This window comes from Fulmarus glacialis, unplaced genomic scaffold (assembly GCF_000690835.1).
Source record: "Fulmarus glacialis isolate BGI_N327 unplaced genomic scaffold, ASM69083v1 scaffold40102, whole genome shotgun sequence".
In the NCBI taxonomy this organism is placed as follows: Eukaryota; Metazoa; Chordata; class Aves; order Procellariiformes; family Procellariidae; genus Fulmarus; species Fulmarus glacialis.
In genome coordinates this window covers 37,342-57,002 of record NW_009197916.1, presented here as the reverse complement: position 1 = coordinate 57,002, position 19,661 = coordinate 37,342, and the positions used below count along the sequence as shown (strand labels likewise).

At 38.1% G+C, this 19,661-nt stretch overlaps 1 protein-coding gene across 1 annotated transcript in view; it reads left to right on the top strand.

Annotated features, from left to right (window-relative positions):
* Window positions 1-2,520: 2,520 nt before the first annotated feature.
* SLC24A4 (solute carrier family 24 (sodium/potassium/calcium exchanger), member 4) overlaps window positions 2,521-19,661 on the top strand; it is a gene marked incomplete at its 5' end in the record, with an annotated part of 33,763 nt that continues 16,622 nt past the window's right edge. Inside the window, 11 exon segments of the mRNA XM_009572724.1 lie at window positions 2,521-2,597; window positions 3,816-3,890; window positions 5,948-6,032; window positions 7,492-7,524; window positions 7,527-7,582; window positions 8,276-8,350; window positions 9,352-9,377; window positions 10,076-10,129; window positions 11,201-11,343; window positions 16,207-16,376; window positions 18,385-18,529. Of these exon segments, the coding sequence (XP_009571019.1) occupies window positions 2,521-2,597; window positions 3,816-3,890; window positions 5,948-6,032; window positions 7,492-7,524; window positions 7,527-7,582; window positions 8,276-8,350; window positions 9,352-9,377; window positions 10,076-10,129; window positions 11,201-11,343; window positions 16,207-16,376; window positions 18,385-18,529 (939 nt within the window).

Genomic DNA, 19,661 nt, shown 5'->3' with positions numbered 1-19,661 from the left:
AATGATTCTATGATTCTATGATTCCATAAGGTATACAGAATTTATAGATGACGATTATACAAAACCTATGATTATCTGGATAATAAAGCCGTAAAGATAGCAAGTGTTCATACCAAAAAACTCCAAACTTTACCTTGGAACTCACTGGCAAGCGGCCATTTCATTAAGGAAGAAGTCATACTTACCAAGATCCAGAGCCTTGCTTCATTTCCCTGGATTTTAAATAAGATTTTGTACTGTCTCTATGTGAGAATAATTGCATGCCATGAGTTCTGTGTAGATGTCATGGTTTAACCCCAGCCAGCACTAAGCATCACACAGCCGCTCGCTCACTCCCCCCCAGTGGGATGGGGGAGAAAATCGGAAGGGTGCTGATGGTCTTTAGGCACTGAAGTACCCCACATACCCTTGAATGGTATTCCATAATTCAGTGAATGTTTGGGTATTGTTGTGCTGATGCATTTGTGTGTTTATATCCACTATCGCTTTCATTTTTCCTGGTGATTATAGAAGGAGGATCAGGAATAGAACATTTACCTAGGAGTAGAAAATCACATTCAGGAGTACCTAAGAAAAATTTGGTATAGATTTATATAATTTTTGTTGTCTGAGATTTATACAAAAAGATGCACCTATACCTTGGGAAAGCTCTCTTCAACATATCAAGTGCTGATATCGGTTCCAGTCAGAATACAACAGTAAGAACAGGTCTAATTAAAAAGCCTAATGAAAATCAGTAAAGGAATTGCAGTCAGTCATTGTTGATGAACTTTTATTTTATGCTAAATATTTTATAGACCATTAGTAGTTTTAAACAAAACTATAGTGGCTTTCAAATATTAGGTTGGAGGATTTAGAGAGATTTCATAAAATGGTAACTTCGACTTTTGGAAGGAAGATATGATTTATGTATAGGTTTTAAACACTGCCTGCTGCCAGTGTATTAATTAAAAAATAATACATTTAAGGTAGTGGGCACTGAGGAAAAAACAGAGCTATGGGATCTTCAACTTTGCATGGAGACACTGTTCAAGTCTTTATCAAGCTAGACGTATGCAACATATGTAGGTGTGTGTTGTACAGATGAGAAGAGGCAGTTTCGTATTTATATAAAACTCAAAGGTTGAGGAGATGAGAAGGCATTCGGGTCTTTGAAACTAGATTATTCTCTCACTGCAGCTAAGATTTTCAAGTGTGTTTGGTGATTACAAGTAAGTCAAATTTAAGATACTCTAAAAAGTGTGATCTTCAAATAGTTACAGTGCAACACTTCCTGAAAATTAGGCTGGTTTAGTGTGTTTGAAGTTTAGTAGCTAAAAACATCAACCATACCTCGAATTCTTGGTTTCTATGCTCCTGGTTATTGTTTGCAGAATTATATTGAGAAATTGAGAAAATATGCTGTTGAAATTGAAAATGGAACACCATAAATATCATAAATTGTGCTCTTAAGCATTTCTTTAAACTGGCAGACTTGAATATGGGGAAGATGAACATATATTCCCTCTGTTTCCTTCCCGAGTTTCAGTATATTATGGTAAGTTCTTAAGAACCTTCTGGAGCTTATCTTGTTGTCAACCTACATCTACAACTCCTTGCAGAAAGGAACATTTCTTTCTGAATAATAATTTAGTGACTTCAGTGCATTTCGATTCCAGTGGCTGAAATAATTTTCACCCTTAAACTTCCCAGACTCCTGTTGAGGCACTGTAGATCTCTATCCCTGCCTGTCTTGTGAATCTGGATGTTTTTTATCTCATATATTTCTTCAGGCCTTTGATATAGTTGCTGTCTTTGTCTCCACCATCTGGAATCTTTTTTTCACTCTGTTGCCTTTGTGTGGAACATAGATCTTTTAACTGAACTCCTCACAACTTCACTGTCACTCGGAAATAATCTCAAAACTCATGTCTTTGCACATTTCTATTGTCCACCTACCATTTCTGTTTCATTCCTTCCTTCACCAGATTTAGATAGTAGACTTTCTGGAGAAAGTACTTGGAATCACTTTAATCTTTGTGAAATGATTTGCAAGACTGTGGAGTCCTATAAAAGTTTATAGTTAAGAACCTGATGGAAGTTTACAACCATTGTGTAATTTTTCGGGCAAGGCACACTTAAAGCCAGGAATGTTATTTCAGGATGAATTTTTGTGCCTGTGCGTAACACTTTGGAAGTATATTTAGAGGAGACACAGAGGACATGCTAGTAAAAATAAGGCATTAAAAGTGTGAAACTCTTAGTACAGTGGAGCTTGGTTTAAGTCACTGGAATAATGATAATTAATAACACCGTATTAATGAGTATCAGTTCTCTGTTTTTTCTACAGAGCAGAAAAGAGATTCTGAGGTGGCAAGCTATAATGTGATAAACTGGAAAATACAGTTATATGACATGTATATACAGATATATGACATGTTTGGTCATATATTTCTAGAGATGCATCCTTATTTTTCATTCTTTCATTTATAGATGCTGTAAAATTTAAAAAAAAAAAAAAAAAGTATTTTTCTCTTTCAGCCATTAATGAATTTCCTGAAGATGTATTTACAAATAAAGAACGGCAGCAAGGAGCAGTTCTGCTTCATATCATTGCCGTAAGTTTTCCTCTACTGTGATTCATTTTTGTTTTCTTTTTATTTGTCTTGTAAGATGTTAATCATCCTAGTGACCTTACTAGATAGAGCTCTGTATATATCAACATGTTTCTAATACTTTGATTTCAGTGTTTCCAATATGTCTATATAGGTGCAAACGCTCGAAAGGTAACATACTAGGGACGTGGTTTAGTGGTGGACTTGGTAGTGTTAGGTTAACGGTTCAACTCGATGATCTTAAGGGTCTTTTCCAACATAAATGATTCTATGATTCGATGATTTATTTAAGAAAATGACGCAAGTCTAAAGTTGCAGTGCCTACACATTCATCCTCTTGGAGATAAAATCCTGGCTACATGGATCACAGAGGGATTTCTTCCACTGACTTGTATTTGTTTGTATTTCATCTTGTATGAACAGGGTTTGGGATTCCTTTGTTGATGACATCAAGCATGATGTGGAAGATTCTTGATTCTCTTTCTTTCGTATTGTGCCTCTATGCAAAAGATGCAATTGTAATTTAAAAAAAAAAATCTCTGAAGTAATACATGAAATGTCATGTGGAGTTTTATATTTAATTGTAGAAAAAACCACAACAAGTAAGGCCTGCGGGCTCCAGTTTTCCATTCCCAGCTCAGGGAAAGTAAAGTAAAAAGGAGTTGTGTTTGATGGACAACAGCAGGATTAGGCCCACTGCATGAGCACGGCACATAAAGCCACATAAATGTGACAGAGGGAGAATCACATGTACGCAGGAAACCAGGATCATTCCTGAGAGGTTTGGTGCAGTGAGCCATGGCCAGGGTCCGCTTATTTCCAGGTGTGATTATTTCTTGAGTATTGTTAATCAGAGTGTTACTTTCTATTTAATTACTTGGTCTGATAATTAATTGAAAATATAGATGATGACTACGTAACTTTGTAAACCTTACCCATTACTTTCCTTTATATGAAGTCTGTTGTGACACCCTATTCTATCAAACTGTGATACCTTTCATATTCTAGGGTCTGGCAAACATTCTTATCCTAAACTTAATCTTACATTCAAGAATCTGGTTTTATGCCATAAGTTGATCAGCAAAAGAATTTTTACTTGGAATGGAATAAAAAATGAAGCTATATATTTCTGCTAGTCTGAGTAAATATAGCATTGCCTTCTTTCCTCTTTTCATGTACAGGAAAAATCTGAAGTATTTCCTGAATTTATTTTCTTTACAGGCTCTTTATATGTTCTATGCTTTGGCTATAGTATGCGATGACTTCTTTGTTCCATCCTTAGAGAAAATTTGTGAGGTATGTTAAAGAATTTTATTTCTCTTTTGGAAATTAATTTAGAGAATATTATAGAATCAAATGTTCTGTGCCATCGTTGTTTGGAGTTCATTCCTGTCAACTTTTTGGCCTCAGTCCTTTTCAAATTATTTGAGCTTTCTATCAAAAAATGAACCTGTGGTCTGGGCACATTGGTCCCCCTGGCCACACTCAAGGAGAAAAAATGAAAGATTTAATGAGATCAGATGGCAAAACCCACACTTAAATACCTGAAGCATGTAGCTAGGATGGATATGACATATGGATGAGTTGAGTTTATTATTGCACTCCTAGTTTTAAAAGTCACTTATGGAAAGAATCATACGTAGGCAAATTAATATGTTTGCTATGCAAATTTTATTGCACATCTACCACTGTATCAGCAAGGATAAAGCAAACGTATGCGGTCCTAGCATAAAGTGGAGAAAAGTGAAAAAAGGGAGAATACACGAGAAAAGGATGTACCTTGGTTTGATATGAAATGAGAATACATATTTTATATGCAAAAAATTCGTAAATAAATGTAATTCCTTTACATAATTGTTGAGAAGACTTTGCAAAATTACATGTAGGATTCTAATTAAGTTGATCAGGATAGGGTAGAATTTATACTTGTCATGTAAATGTTGAGTTATGTAAGGCTTTGGTGAACTACTACAAAATAAATACAAAATACAAAACCAGATTTTAATTCCTTTCTGAGGGCAAAATGAAAATCTCATCTCCTTTGCTTTTTAACAAAAATTTGTGTGACCATTTTCTGAAAAACTCCTGAGGCTATTTAAAAGGTCTATTTTCCTATGGATATATGTACTAAATTCCTGTTAGTGTTACTCAGGGCTATGTACTTACACTTATCAATAGAAGAACAAATGGAAGAATAAGGGAGGTGGCCAATAATAGTAAAATACTCAATAGGGATCTTTTCTTTCCCTTTTCAGATGTTCTGTCTTCAGCATGCACCTTATACACCATATTTAAGTTGTACCAATTGGGTTGTACCAATTAAGTTGTCACTGATCCTTCATAAAATCTTTGTCTCGTGTCTCATGTTCTGCTGAACATTAAAACAGCGAAGAAGAATTCAGATAGCACGCTTACATTTGAGCTCCTGCAACAGTATGACTGGTAATAGATCAAATGGTACAGTCAGGGTTTGTGGTTATGTTTTGTCAAGTTCTGTAGGATGCCATTTTCATCAGCTCAAAATATTGCATACTGCCTGAAAAATACAGGATTTCTGTACTGGTCCTTTTGTCACTAATCACTTTTCTATCCTTGGAAGAGAAATAAGGTACTAAAGATGAGTCTAGAGACTCTCAAAAAGGAAAAAGCTCCTCCATTAAACCTTCTTTATAGTTCAAGGGAAAGATCTTCAGACAGTATTAAATTGATACAGCCCACTTGTGGAGCTACACATGTTTCTGCTGGTCTGAGAACTCTTAAGTTATCAATATCCTATTAGAGCTTAAGAGACACTGTCATAAAAATAGATCTGTCTACAGTACACAGGCCTCTCTGTGTCTAATTGGACTAATTTTGTCTTTGTCAGCGGACTCACTTTTGATTAACACAGTTGTGAAGTGAAGCCAGAATCAGGCCTGCTGTTTGTAAGATTTTTCTCTTATGGATTTTTATTTTCAAATTTTAGAAGCCCCAAGAATTGCCCTTAATTCTTCAATGATTGTGTTTAGAGTTTCAAAAGTAAATTAATGAAAACAGTTTGAGATATTTACAACTTTTTTGAATCTGCAGAGATGCTTTTCTCTAATCAGCTACATATAAGCCACAATTGACTATTCAGTTATATATAAGTACGTAATTTTATCTGACACTTCACTGAGTTAGGGTATAAACATTCTACTTTCCCAAAGTGTATTTGCCTTCTCAAACCGCAGTGTCTATTTTTATATCATAGTGACTGTTCATCCTTTAACAGCACTGTGGCCAGAAAATGAAGAGCTTCTATCTTTGCAACTGTAGAACTGTGCAATGTAAATACAGTAGCAGTGCTGAAATTACCAATGCTTTTCTTCCAGAAACTACATTTGAGTGAAGATGTTGCTGGAGCCACATTCATGGCAGCAGGGAGCTCCACTCCAGAACTGTTTGCATCTGTTATAGGTATGGAGCCCACACACTAGCTTTTATGAGATCTGCTGTTAAAAAAACCAGCAGCAGATCAAGCAGAGGTATCCAAAAGTGCTACCATTCTTCTGTCAATTTATAATCAGCAATTGCAGCTGTCAGCTAGTCTGTGGTTCATGGTATAATTAACTACTCAAAATATCTCATGAAACTGTGAATCTCCTCTCAAAACACAGAGAGGAATGGCTGATTCTGAACATAGAAAGTAAAATAAGAGATTTACTGCAGTCCCCTGAGAGAGAATTTGAGATATTTGATGCCTTTTTGGCTTCTTTCTTTACAAATAAAGGGAATTAATTTTAGCAAGGAAGTAGGAGAACAGGGAACATGGGAAAAGAACAAATTAATATATAGATAGGTCAGATCTGTTAAAGGCAGAAGGACATGGTATATATTACTTACAGAATTATTTGAAGTAATCTCTGAAATATTAAAAATCATTGGTATAAAGAGGAAGTTTAAATGGCAAAAGCAATACTTATTAACAGAAGGAAGGACACAGGATTACACTGATAGAGAAGGGGGAAAGCAGCAAATTCAATAAATCTGTCTTTAGTAAAGCCTTAGTAGGCTTTCTGCTACTATCCTGACTGACATTTTTACAAACTTTAGGGAAATACAGTCTAACGGAATGCACTATAACATCACATCCAACTTATTAAAAAGCAACGAGTGTAAGCCTTTAAGGCTTCCTTTATCGTAAGATTTAAAGTACAAGTAGACACAGCTCTGTAGTGCATTCATGTTATCTTTGGTTCTGTCTCAGGGCTGGATTACATTAGATAATCCCTGGCAATCCACTCCAGCCATTAATTTTTGTCATTCTGATACAATTACGTTATGGATAGGTATCTGAGGCATAGGTGGGTTCAGTACTAAGGGAAATCTGAAAGTCGGTACTAGAACAGGTTAAGTCTGAATCCTGGTTGTCTGTTCGAGTCAGAAGGCACACATTACTGCACCCAAAGTGGCTACCAGCTTTTTGAGGGAAGAATCTCTTACTCTCATGAGACATTGCAAGGAAGAACACACTAAATATTAAATACCTGGGAGGAAGGTTTCTGTGCTTTATTATACTGTTTGAAATAAATTCCATGCTCCTGATGTGACTGGAGATGTTTTGTACTCATTTGAATGGATTACTGCACCACTAACAACCAACCTGTGAAATACAGGACTTACTGTTGAACTAACTAGTTAAGAAATCATTTACTTTTAGTGAAAATATATATGTAGAGATGTTAAGACAAAAATGGGGAGCTGCTAGCTAGACTAAAAGCACAAAATATTCCACAGAGAAGTGAGCATTTATTATGAAACAAGTTTTGGTTAAACTTTCAAACAACCTCTCTCAGGTAGTACAGGTTCTAAGTAATTGCCTGTGACCTAAAATGAAATGACAGAGGTAATAATGCATGTTTTGCTCCCTCTGCAGGTGTATTTATCACTCATGGAGATGTAGGAGTAGGTCAGCAGTTTTCAACATCCTCTGCATTATTGGTGTCTGTGGAATGTTTGCAGGACAGGTTAGTAAGATACTTATCTTTATGGAGTTCAATTGCTTACAATTTAGGGGTTTCCATGAGCAAATATTAAAAAAAAAATAGGAGTATTAGTCAAAACCAAAAATGAGCTGGCATCATGAGAAATGTCGAATGTTGGAAAGAATTTACAAATGCTTTACAAATAGCAAATGTTTCCAAAAAGTTCAGCTGTAGTTTCAGCACTCTGAACATGTAGCGTACAGAGGAAACTGGTTCCTCTTCATACGATACTGTGTTCACAGTCAACTGCTAATCCGTTCTGGTACTGACAGTGATCAAAGAATCTAGGACACAAGCATGAAATTTGCTCCATCTACTCAGTAGATGGTTAGACTGTGTATCTATTTTTTCAAGTATTAAGTCTGATATATCCACAAATACAATGAAGTGGGAACCATTGATTTGCTGGAGTACAATGAATTGTACTTTACAATTGAAATTATGACCAATTAAAATACCATTAGTAAGAAATGTATTTCATTAATAGAAGTTTCTATATGATTTTTATTACTGAAGGTTATTATAAATCCATTGCCTAACAGACTGATATCTCTTCCTGTTAGCATAAAACTGCGATTGGTTCCAGAATCATTGCTAATAATAATTCTGCTCGCACACTTAAGTGATTGCAAGATAGAGGCCATTTTTGTGGGCTAAAGTTGTGATATTTTTCAGGTGGTTTGTCTCACCCAGTGGGCTGTGTTCCGGGACTCTGTGTACTACACGATAACTGTGATCGTACTTATTGCTGTAAGTTGAATTAACGTGTTTCATTGCTTGAATTTTTGGAGGACCGGCCTGCTAACCATTGATATACACACATAATAATAAACAATTATTTTCCTAGCTAGTTCTAGTGACATCTGGAAGTGAGGGCTCAGCTCCACAGTATGGTCCAATATGAAAACTTCATACAGCCCCACAGAGTATGTGTCCGTTATGTCCATCAATGTCCATTCATTTTGTACTTACAGTCTGTAAAGTTCTGCAGGTTAGCAGGCTACTGTTACACAGTGCGCTCTCTTCAGACCTAGGGGACTGCTTGTTGTGGAGATGAAAAATTTTGAGCTGCACCTCTATTTTAGATAGGGAAGGTGGCTGTTGCTTGCTTCTACACAGTGATTTTATTTCATAGATTCTGCGTAAATTTTTCTAAATAGAGCAAAGGTGAGATACCTCTTTATTCATCTAGAGCAGTGTAGTAGTTCCTGAACGTACGCATTTACTGTGTCTGATGGCAGGGAGGGGAAGAATCCATTTAGTTTGTTTTGTATTAAATACGGATCACTAGCAGCTGCCCATTCAGTTACAGGACTTACATAGGGTGGAGTAAAATGTGTATAACCACTTGGCCTAAGAGCAGAAGTAAAATGGCTGCCATTTCTGCTAAAACTAGTCTAGCTGTTAAAAGGGCTCAGAGCTAGATCTCTTCAGAATACATGACTTTGCTGTCATTTACACAACACAGCATGTTGGTACATGTGTGCATATCTGTCTCTCTCACATGCTCACGCTGTTTTACTAAATAGTATTTGTAACAATGACTGAGAGGGATCCAAGCCTTGCTCACAAGGTTTGTGCTTTGTGAGGGACACAATTCATACAGTGAAAGTTCTGGTTAGAAAGGGTCAAAACTCGAGTAGCTTCTGGCTAGATATGACTGCTATTTATTAAACAAATTTGACAGTTTTTCAAGGTGGATCAGAGAAGTGGTCAATTTACGTGTTCCTTCTTTTTTTTCCCTTCTCTAGTTCATATATGATGAGAAAATAGAATGGTAAGTTGTGTAAATTATTCCCTACAGTCCCATATTTGCCGTGAGACTGATCAGTAAATAGAGTTGCAGTGTAATTAGGCTTCATTCATACACACGGGGAGTATGAGCTGGATTTGACACCTAGGAAATCCTATGTATTTTCTTTGGTTGTATTTTTTATGATGATCAGGGAAAACTAAAAGAAAATTTAAGAACCTGGAAACATTAACTAAGTAAATAGGCTATATGTAAGGCCTGAAGACTCACATATGCAGAGAGGGTAACCAAAGTTCTGCTGTTCTGATTCTGGCTGTTAACATTTATGGAAGTGCTAGGTGTCCCAAAGAACAGTCCAAGGTGGGATCCTAATGGAACATCATAAGCATCTTCTAAAAGAGTCCTCTCAGAGTGCCTAGGCTATGCTTCAGCACTGAAATGACAAAATGCCTTCGCATTATGATCCTCAGAGGGTAGCTATGGTTTCAGTCTGCATAGCACATTTCTGAAATGCATGCATTACATTTTATTTGCATATTTACTGGAACTTGAGAGTCTGTTTCCCCCCCATTCTGCTGAGACACCATCTAATCTTAATGATGTGAATCTTGTGTACACAAATGTGACTTGTACTAGATGTTTAATGCACACTCCTACATAAAACTTGTAAAGCATACAGCTGTTTGAATGGCCTTTTAACAATTTTTTTTTGTCTCTTTGAGGTGGGAAAGCCTTGTACTCATCATTATGTATTCATTCTACATACTTATCATGAAGTAAGTGCTTTTCTCCTCCATATGCCCCTTAGGTGTTAATTGACCATTATTCTTTTGGTGTGGTTTTGTCCTTGGCCTTCCTGCTAAGAACAATACAGCCAGTTGTTTCTGTGTAAGACCCCTTGCTTTTTCATGCTTAATCAGTTTCACTCTAGATTTGTGCTCAGTCAACAGCAAATATTTTCATGCATCCTTCTCATAGTGCACTGAGGTAAAGTAGCTTTCAGAAATAGTTGAGAGAAAATGTCATTTATACAAAGATATATGAAAAAGTCTACCGGGTACTCTGGATTGTAAGCACACAGCATGTCAGCTATTACACATATTTTGTAACCTCTGGAGAACAAGGTCAAGGAACATTAGACAGACTGCTAAGCATGTATTGATCTTCAGACCGTCTCATACCAGATTGTATACTGACATCCTTCTTCTGTAGCGTCACTGCCTCTGACAGGAGAGTCAGAGGTCTGACTTTTACTGCAGGGGTCTGTGACTCCACCCTTCTACTGCAGGTTGCTTAGACTTATCCCTTGGTGCCCTCCCCTCACAAATCACCCTTTTTGGAACTTCAGCCTCCCTTTTCTCCTACATCAGGTCTTAGCAGAGTTCATTGACAGCCCTCTTAGATCCTGGCCTAGTGCTAAAATAGACGCATTCTTTCTTTAGAAGGGTATGGTCAACAGTCCCAGAAATGCTGAAGCACCTGCCATGGGGAACACAGTACTGAGAGAAACAATGAGGTGAATTGAGAGCTGATGCCAGAGGAAAGAAGCCGTTGTATAGCGAATGTCCTGGCTCCAAAATCCGCAGCTCCACTGTTTTGCCTTCACTAAATCTGCTCTAGTGTCTTTTTGCAGTTTGCTGTATCTCATCAGAGATAGGCACAGCCCTTGCTTTCCTATCAGCTTGCCGCTGAATTGGATAGTCCTTTCTCTTAACTTCCTATTAGTTGTCAGAGGACATGCATCCAGGCTTTACTGCTTGCCTGCATAAGTTGTTCTCAAACACTTAAAAGTTTGATGAGAAAATGCAACGATCCAGCCTTTTCAGACCTTTCCTTTGCACTTTCAGGTACAATGTGAGGATGCAAAATTTCTTCAGCCTTAAAAGCAAGAATGTCGGAAATGGTGACACAGTCAACAATGAGCTGGAAGATGGTAATAAATGTTATGCCTCTAGTTGTGATGACCCATCCATTCCATTACTACGGAAAGGTAAGGCTGAGCAGACAGGACTTGGAAAAAGAGTAGTTCACAGGATATCCTTTTTATTTCTTTAATGTGGGTCAAAACAGTGTTACTATTCAATCATAAGCAGGAATTTTTATTGGATTAACTTGACAATTCAGCAGACTGCCAGATGAAAAAACCCAATCAATCAAAAATGTTTTTTGATATTCTGAAAACAAAGCTGCTTTGCACATTGGCAATTTTGCTCCCTTTTTATCTCCTGTTCAGTGATGAGCTACAACGCTGTGAAAGAAATATTTTTTTTTTGCCAGGAAGAAGGTAATTTTCACTTCAAAAATTAGTTTGGAACTAGAAGCTGAGACTTGGGTGTTGAAGGAAAGGACATGGGCAGATCAGTGGGCAAGAGGGATTGCGTGTTGAGTTCAGATCCTCAGAAGACTGGCTTTCACATGCCTAAATAGCTCTGCATACATTGCCAAGCACATATGTAAAATTGAGAAATGCAGGTCTGTGTCTTTGTCATAAAGGGGAAGAAGATGATACCCAGCTTCTGGTACTGAAGGTAAGCAAACATACCTGGGTATATTTGGCTTTTTTGTAAGCCTGTTTTTATCATTGTCTTATCCCTCTTCTCTTCCATTCCCTCTTTTTTCTGTAGGGCAAAATCATTCCTACCTTCAAAGCACAAACCATATAATTTAGTGAGCTCTTGGGCTACTCTTAACAAGTGAGGTCTCCTTGCTTTGTTCTTTGCAAACATCTCCCATTCCAGGAGACGGAGCTCAGCAGCAATGTAGGTAGCAGTTGGAAAGGTCCTCATGTAATAACAAATAGTGGCAAACAGGAATTTAGAGCAGATTCAGAGAACCCCACTCTTTTCTGCTTTTAGTGTCTGGGCTGGGATCTCTTCAAGGTAGGTACTGTCACTTACTACAGGTTTATGCAATGACAGCACACGTACTCTGGTCTCAGATATGGTGTTTAGACAATAGTTTAATATAAATTTAAAATTACTTCTCAGGACATTGTAGCGTAATTAAATGAAGATGTCTTTGAAATACTTTGATCTTATTTTACAATGAATTTTTGTGAACATTGACTATGATATAGTGAAGTCTGTCAGTTGGACATGGAGGTATGTACATACGAGGTTCAGAGGATACCTCCTAGGGCAGTTGTTACTGATGTATCCAAGTGAGGATGCCGGAAAATGGTGATCCAGTGAAAAAACGCAGATGTTAGTGGTTTTTACTTCTGAGGCATTTGTTAGATTCTGTTGTCGTCTCACTGCATGCTCTCCTCTCTAGCCACTGTGTGGTAAAGGGATGATAGCACTGAGTGCTTGCCTGGCCACCTATTTCCTTTTCAGGAAATGTGAAGATTATTTAATGCTTGTGAAGAACATGCAGAACTTTTAGGAAAAGGAGCAAGAAAGCTAATAAAAACCTGGATTCATGAGAATTGTGTCTCCACTAGCAACTGTCCACATCAGATTTCTTCTCTAATTTCCCTCAAAGTTGCACTGACACTGCAGTTTCAGCCAGGTTCCCTTTGCCTTCTCCAGCACCCATTACACAAATACATGCTGCGTTGGAGGGACCATTGTTCAAAATGTGAGAGTTTAGATATTATCACAGGCAAACCTACCTGGGATGAGAGAAGACATGAAGAAGAGATTAGGGAGGTGCCAGTTTGGAGTAAGCAGTGGTAGAGGAGGATGGCAGTGTTAGCCTAGCTGCTTTGTAGATGGGTGCTTTATATGTCAAGAAGCTGTCCACCACATGGCTGCCTGTTGCATCTCCCTGCTGTTGAGTCAAAATATGCCATGACCTATCAGTGACTTGCTGTTAGTTGACACTTGGCTAGTTTCACAAGCTGAGCTGCACCTTCCCCAGCAGCTGTCAGAAACAGGGGCGCTGCTAGTAGTAGGGAGAGAACTAGAGCTGGCCTCTGCCTTACCTCCATCCAGTGGTTAGCAAGTTTCAGGATCCACCAAAAAACCTCCCTTGGCTTCACTAAGGTGTAGGTCTAGCCTTAATCTGATTTTCCACAGGAGGAAAGTCTGATTATTTCCTGAAAAAGAAGAGTTGCTTTGGGTGAGGAACTTTCTTCCTACCAAGGATGGTTAGTCTGTTGCTTAAGGTGCAGATAAAAGGGGCATTCACATGCTGCACAGCTTTCTCTTATGCTTGTAAGTTTTATTATTTTCAAGAGCTTCCAATGGTACAATATAAAAGCTTCCATTACTCAAGTTTTGGAGAGAAAAAGGAGAGCTTTTCACTATAAGATAAATTCAATTTCAATTTTCTACACAAATTCAATTTTCTACACACACAGGTAAAGGTGAAATATTTGTACTTTGTGAATAATGCTCCTATTTTTAAAATACAAACATGTGGCTCATTGTCCTTGGCTTTTATTATGTTGACCCAAATTTCCACCAGGTGGCATGGTTCGATTCCTGCCTAAAACCAGAAACTCTTGGAAAAAGTGGGTTTCTGAACAATGTGTTGTAGATACCTGAGGGCCTGATCAGGGGTCAACTAAAGTCAGCAAGAAGCTTTCTGTTGATTTTGGCAGGGTTGTTGGTGATGACCCTTTTTGGTGAGCAGGAAGTTTAGGTAGTTAGTTAAAAAGAAAAGCCATTCTCAGAAGATGTTTTTCTAAGGAGTATCGCCAAGGAGAAGCGAAAAAGGCTTTTCTCTGTCTCACATTTGTGAAAACCACTTTTGCGATTTTTAGGTGGAGCCTGTTTGGGGCCAAGGTATGTATGTTTATGGGCATAGGGAGTGAGACTGAAAAGCTGTTATGAAAATATAAGAGCAATGTGCTGCAGTAAGTCAAAACAGCTGCAGTTAGTTATATATGTATATATATTTATAGTGATGTATTCTACATCAGTGCTGAGTTTTTTATCATGGTATTTCATCAAAGCTGAGTAGGTTTGGTCACTGTCTCCTTAGTGCTCTAAGAAACAGTTCCAGAGTAACTGCAGTGCTTCCATGTTTTTCATGACACTGTAAGATAAATAAGCACTTTGGAGACTTCACTGGAGAAACTCACTTGAGAGCAGTTAATCTGATGAGACTGTTAAAAAGATCTGGCCTTTTTGCATTACTAGGATTGCTGTCAAACATTTATTTTTCTTTGTCTAACTAAAGCAAATGTTGCTACTGTGGTTGAGTCCTCTTCTGTGAGGATTGGTTCCTAGGAAGTGTGTCTGGCTATAAATTCGTTCACAGAAAAGCTGCTGTACTCTACTGTAAGAGTCATTGGAATGGATGTGCTCCTTATTTGCATATCAGCTGCGGTACTCAGTAAGGTTAATTTGTTTTAGATGTCAGGGTGAGGGGCAGGGGGGGAGGATAATTGCTCCTTTATGTTTACCAAACACAAAATTACTACTAGTTCTGTTCTCCATTAGAGATCCTAAGCTGCAAGACGAGACTACAGAGTGTATTCTTTGAGTAGGGCATATTTCTTTGTGAAACCAGAGATCTCTTTATGACCCTTTAGGTGACCCCAGTGTACTCACTGAAAACTCATTTTAGTGAAACAAAGCAAGACACTCAAATGCTAAAGGGTAAAAGATACAGCTGTTTCCTGGTGATTTACAGGCTTGGTAGGTTTTTCGTGTTGAATGATAACGGAAGGATATTTTTCTTCAACTTCAAATATGTTGGAAGATGCTTGAGACAGCAAAGCCTTTATTGCATGATGTGATTTACATGCATGCATGGATCCAGTCTTCTTCCTGAAAAACAAAAATATTTCAACACTGTAACAATGCAAAAAAATAACAATGTAGATTTCTGTGTGTTTAGAACAGGTCCATTTTAATTCCTTTGTTTGAGTTGAATGTTTTCTTAGATTTCCTTTGCATCCTGACTGGAACCATGCACTAATAATTATCTTTCACTTCTACCTCCTAAATTCTCTTCCTCTTCTTAATGTAAGTAACTTAATGCAAAAGGGGAATGGGAGGGTGAAGCCAAGCTAAGCAAAGCAGAAAACAAGCAGCAAAGAATTTTATTGTGTTTTTTTCCCCCGTATCTATTATTACATGTAATAATTAATATTTATTACAGTCATATGCATATTTCCTGCCCTGCTTTCTAACACCACATGGGTATGTCTCCTGTCTGCTGAGCCTTGCTCTGCTTGCTATGTGTAGTCTGTAGCATTTGTGAGAATATTGGTTTGTTGTTGAGCTCTGAAGTCCTTGCCTGTACTTGTGTTGATTCCCAATATAATTTTATCTCTCTGTTTATATTCTTAACATGGTAGAACAAAACTTTTAATGTTGGTACAAGTTCCTTTATATTAACAAAAGCTTACTTATAACATACATTTGTTCTCGACAATTGTTTTTTTTCATCGTTTCAAATCTTGTCATGTTAGAGATATTGATAACATTCTGTGAAGGTACAGTGAAGATTTCCAAAAGGAGTGAGCACAACATCAGGGACTTCTGGACGTGCAGCACCTTGATCCAATGGGATAGCTTTAGAGGTTTCAGGAGCGCTGTCTACACTGCCACAGTGCAAGTGCTTTTAGAGAAGGCTTACAAAACCATAGTGGAATATAAGTGATGAAAACTGGTAATACAGCATGAATGGCTGGGTAAAAACTCCTCCCACTCATCTGAGAGTGAATTGGTGGCTGCCTTAGCAGAGTGAAATCCCTTTTCAGCATGTGTTTTAAACGAAGTGCACAACTGATGAGCAGATTCACCAGGCTGCAGAAATATTACAGGAAAGTCACTCGTAAATTCAAGCATTCAGATGAATGTTACCCCCCCACCCTGAGCCTGAAAAGAATGACTCTGGGTGAGGGAAGCATGGTAAGATCAATTCCACAACTAACTCTGTCCATTGTGATCATTAGTGAAGGGGATGCAGCAGCATGACAAAAACAGTGTTGTGATGGTGGATGAGATCATTTGCTCCAGTCCCCCCAAATACCGGTTCCCTGAAGCTGGATTACGGATTATGATTACAAATAAGTTTGGACCACGTACCAGAATGCGGATGGCAAGCCGACTCATCATTAATGAGGTAGGTTCATTAAGAAAACAATAAATGACTATGAGGCAGAGGAGTTGCCAAAGAGCTGTGCTCATAGTGATTCTGGAATTCAGGTTTTTCCATATTCCTAGGGATGGGCTAGAGCTATGTCTTTCTCTAGCAGCTATGTCACAGCAGATTTGAAGATGGATTCCCAATTGGTGATGCTGCCTGTCTTAATGGGAGGGCAGTCACCAAGTGGGGACTCCCTTATCTCCCTGTTTGTTTCAGTGTGTGTGTGTGTGTGTCTGCGTGCACATTTGAATTATATCTGCAACAGAAGACTTGGTTTTGATCATTGCAAAAGTGGTCAGGCTAAGAAAGGATAATGGACAGGGCAACCAAAAATCTGTAACAACTGCTCTTATATTAGCAGCACATCAGGATCACATCAGATATTTGCCTACCTCTTTAGTCTTCAGTGTAGTCCTCAGCTCAAAATGAAAATGGACCAAAATATTTTCATGAGGGGAATTTGCCCTGGACAGTTTCAGTTAACTGTGGCTTGATATATTGTCACCACCATATATTGCTTGTTTCATACCCTGCAGCTGAAGTGACAGGACTGGCCAAGTGATGCTGTTCTGAGCTTGTGTGAAGTACTTGGGGTTGGCCTGCCAATCTTGGCTTCTATCAAGGCAGGATTTTATCCTTTGCTCCCTACAGTGTTAAATACAAGAGGTTTTACTCTGGCAAATAAATTAATTCCAGTAGTTTAGGAAATACAAGCTTTAGCAAGTTCCTAGAATTTGAACATCATAACACAGTTCATGTGTCTACCCAGCATTGTGAATACCCCAATGAAGGAAAGCAGCACTAACATATTTGTAACAAAAGTCCAATTTAACAGTAAAGCAGTGAAATATTTATTAGGAAGTCAGCTTGGTGGCATACAGTCAAAAGCAGAAGATCAGATATGGCACACAGCAGCAGTTGAGACTGTAAAAGTTCTGCTTTGAAGGCAATTCATTGATCAGCAAAAATTTCTTTCTTAATGGACATATGCACAGAGAGCTGATACTTGCTAGTTCAACATCTGCAAAAAACATTCGCTAAACCAGAGCATTTTGGATCTATGTTCTTATGTATTCTCACTGCCAAAGTTTTGCAAAGTATTCAGATAGGAGTTTTCTCTATTTTTTATTACAGTGTGTTAACATTAGTTTCAGAATTTTTTTGCATGTTGTGCAGTTACTTTATTTTTCAAGGTATTTCAGAGCACTTTTTAGGAAGTTGCAACAATTTGTCATGAAAAAGACACCACTTATCGACCCTGCATTATCTCATCTAACAAACTAAAAATATTTCTTTTTTTATAAAAGTAGGAAATTACTGTTACATCTCACATTCTCCAGTGTATTAATGGGTACATATACTGACGTTTAAAACCTATCCCTGTAAGTGTTGTACTATGTATTGGAGCTGTAGCAGTCTTACACATGTCTGCAGGGGCAATTATGAGCTTTATGAAAGTATGTACTCGGACAAGGGCAACAAGGGTTAGTCTTGCTCTTGAAATAGTAAGTAGGACCTTTACATTTACCTCTAGGAATGGGGATGACAAGGAGGGAGAAGAGTTGGACCTGAGTAGGAGAGATCCTGGGTAATGAGTCATTCATAAGCCAACTCTAATAGTGAGGAAGTGTCTTGAGTGTTACCACTAGATTATGGTGCTATTGCTGGTTTGAGTGGGAACTGTTGGGTGAGAAGTGCTTCAGAATAACCACACTCATTAAAACATGGTGCGGAAGAACAGATATGACAACTTTCTCCATCATGGCTTGAAAGACTGTTGTAAGTAATTTTGAGGTGGATGGTCAACACTGGACTGATGAAGACAGGTAGTCCACAGACAGATTTTTGTGTTGCTGGTGGGAAGGAAGGCTTTGTGGAGAAACATCACGGCTCACGTGACTGGGGCTGGACAGACAGCAAAACTCAGATTTAACAAAGTCAGTATTTTCCAAACTATGGCAGTTTTGTCTTTGACACTGTGCAGCGTCAGCGGTTAATCCAATCTGCCAATGGTTCAAGCAAACCACTTCAGAATGGGAGACATGAGAATATTGAAAATGGGAACATCCCTGTGGTGAACCAAGAGGAGGAAAATGAACAGGACAGTCTATCTCCCTTTTCATTGCCAGGTAAGGCTTACTTTCCAGGTGTTTATAGTAAGGAAACAGAAGATAATTAAAATGCCAAGCACTGGGGTGTGAGAAAAGACAACATATGTGGGGAGAGAGGAGGAAGGGGATTGATTTGACTGTGTGAAGGCTGGATTTAATGACAGTAAAACTGGGCTGGAGGCTACATGGCTAAAAGCAGATCTTAGGAAAGTGTTTTCCAGCCATCATGCACAATAACGGTAGAAGTGCTGGTTTGCCGGAGGCGGAGGGAAAGCAGGTAAGGCAGGTTTATATTAAAAAACATGTCAGACCAACCCGATGAGCACTGCACTGCTAGTAATTTTGAAGTCAACAGTTAATAACGGCCTGCTGGAGATTGCTAGGCCAGAGGCAGCTAGGTGTATAAATATATAATAACTTGATTTAGTGACTGTAGGGGAGGCTTCTTGGATGAAGAGGAAGAAAGGTTTAGGGGGAGAAAGAGTGTTTAATATCTTTGACAGTGTTTAAAATTCTTAGAATAGCAGCGTGTAATAATATTCAACTTCTGAAATTTTTTGGAAACTCTTTGGTGTGAACAGCTAGGCATAACTAACCTTATTATGTTGGAGCCCTTAGCACATTGCAGGTTGACTCTTCCCCAAATGCTTTGGAAATTAGGCAGCAGAGATTAGATCACCCCTCACAGACATGTAGTAGTCAGTAGTCGTCTGTCACACAGTTACTGTTTAACACAAATATTACTTGGCATAAATGATTATCACATGCAGTGAAAAAGAAGGAAGAATTTTCCATGTTGTATATGATTCTAATTTCTTAGAGATCCCATTGCTTCAGTTGCTATCATTTTAGGAGAGATGTTTGTGACTGAATAAACATTGAAGCATACTATGTCAAGACCTGATAAAACTGTATGTTTTCGTGTGTTACTGTACTGTGTGCTCTTGCAGTCAGCAGCTAGGGACTTTCATCGGCAGTGAAGAATGGAAACAAACTGATTTACTGCAGATAGGCCCACTAGATGGGCTCCTGATAATCAATGAGATAATGAAAAAAATGTTTTTATTGTATGGTGAAATAAGTGGATCCAAGTCAGCAATATGCTTGTGCACATGAACATGTTGTTAATAATAACAACAACAACAATAAT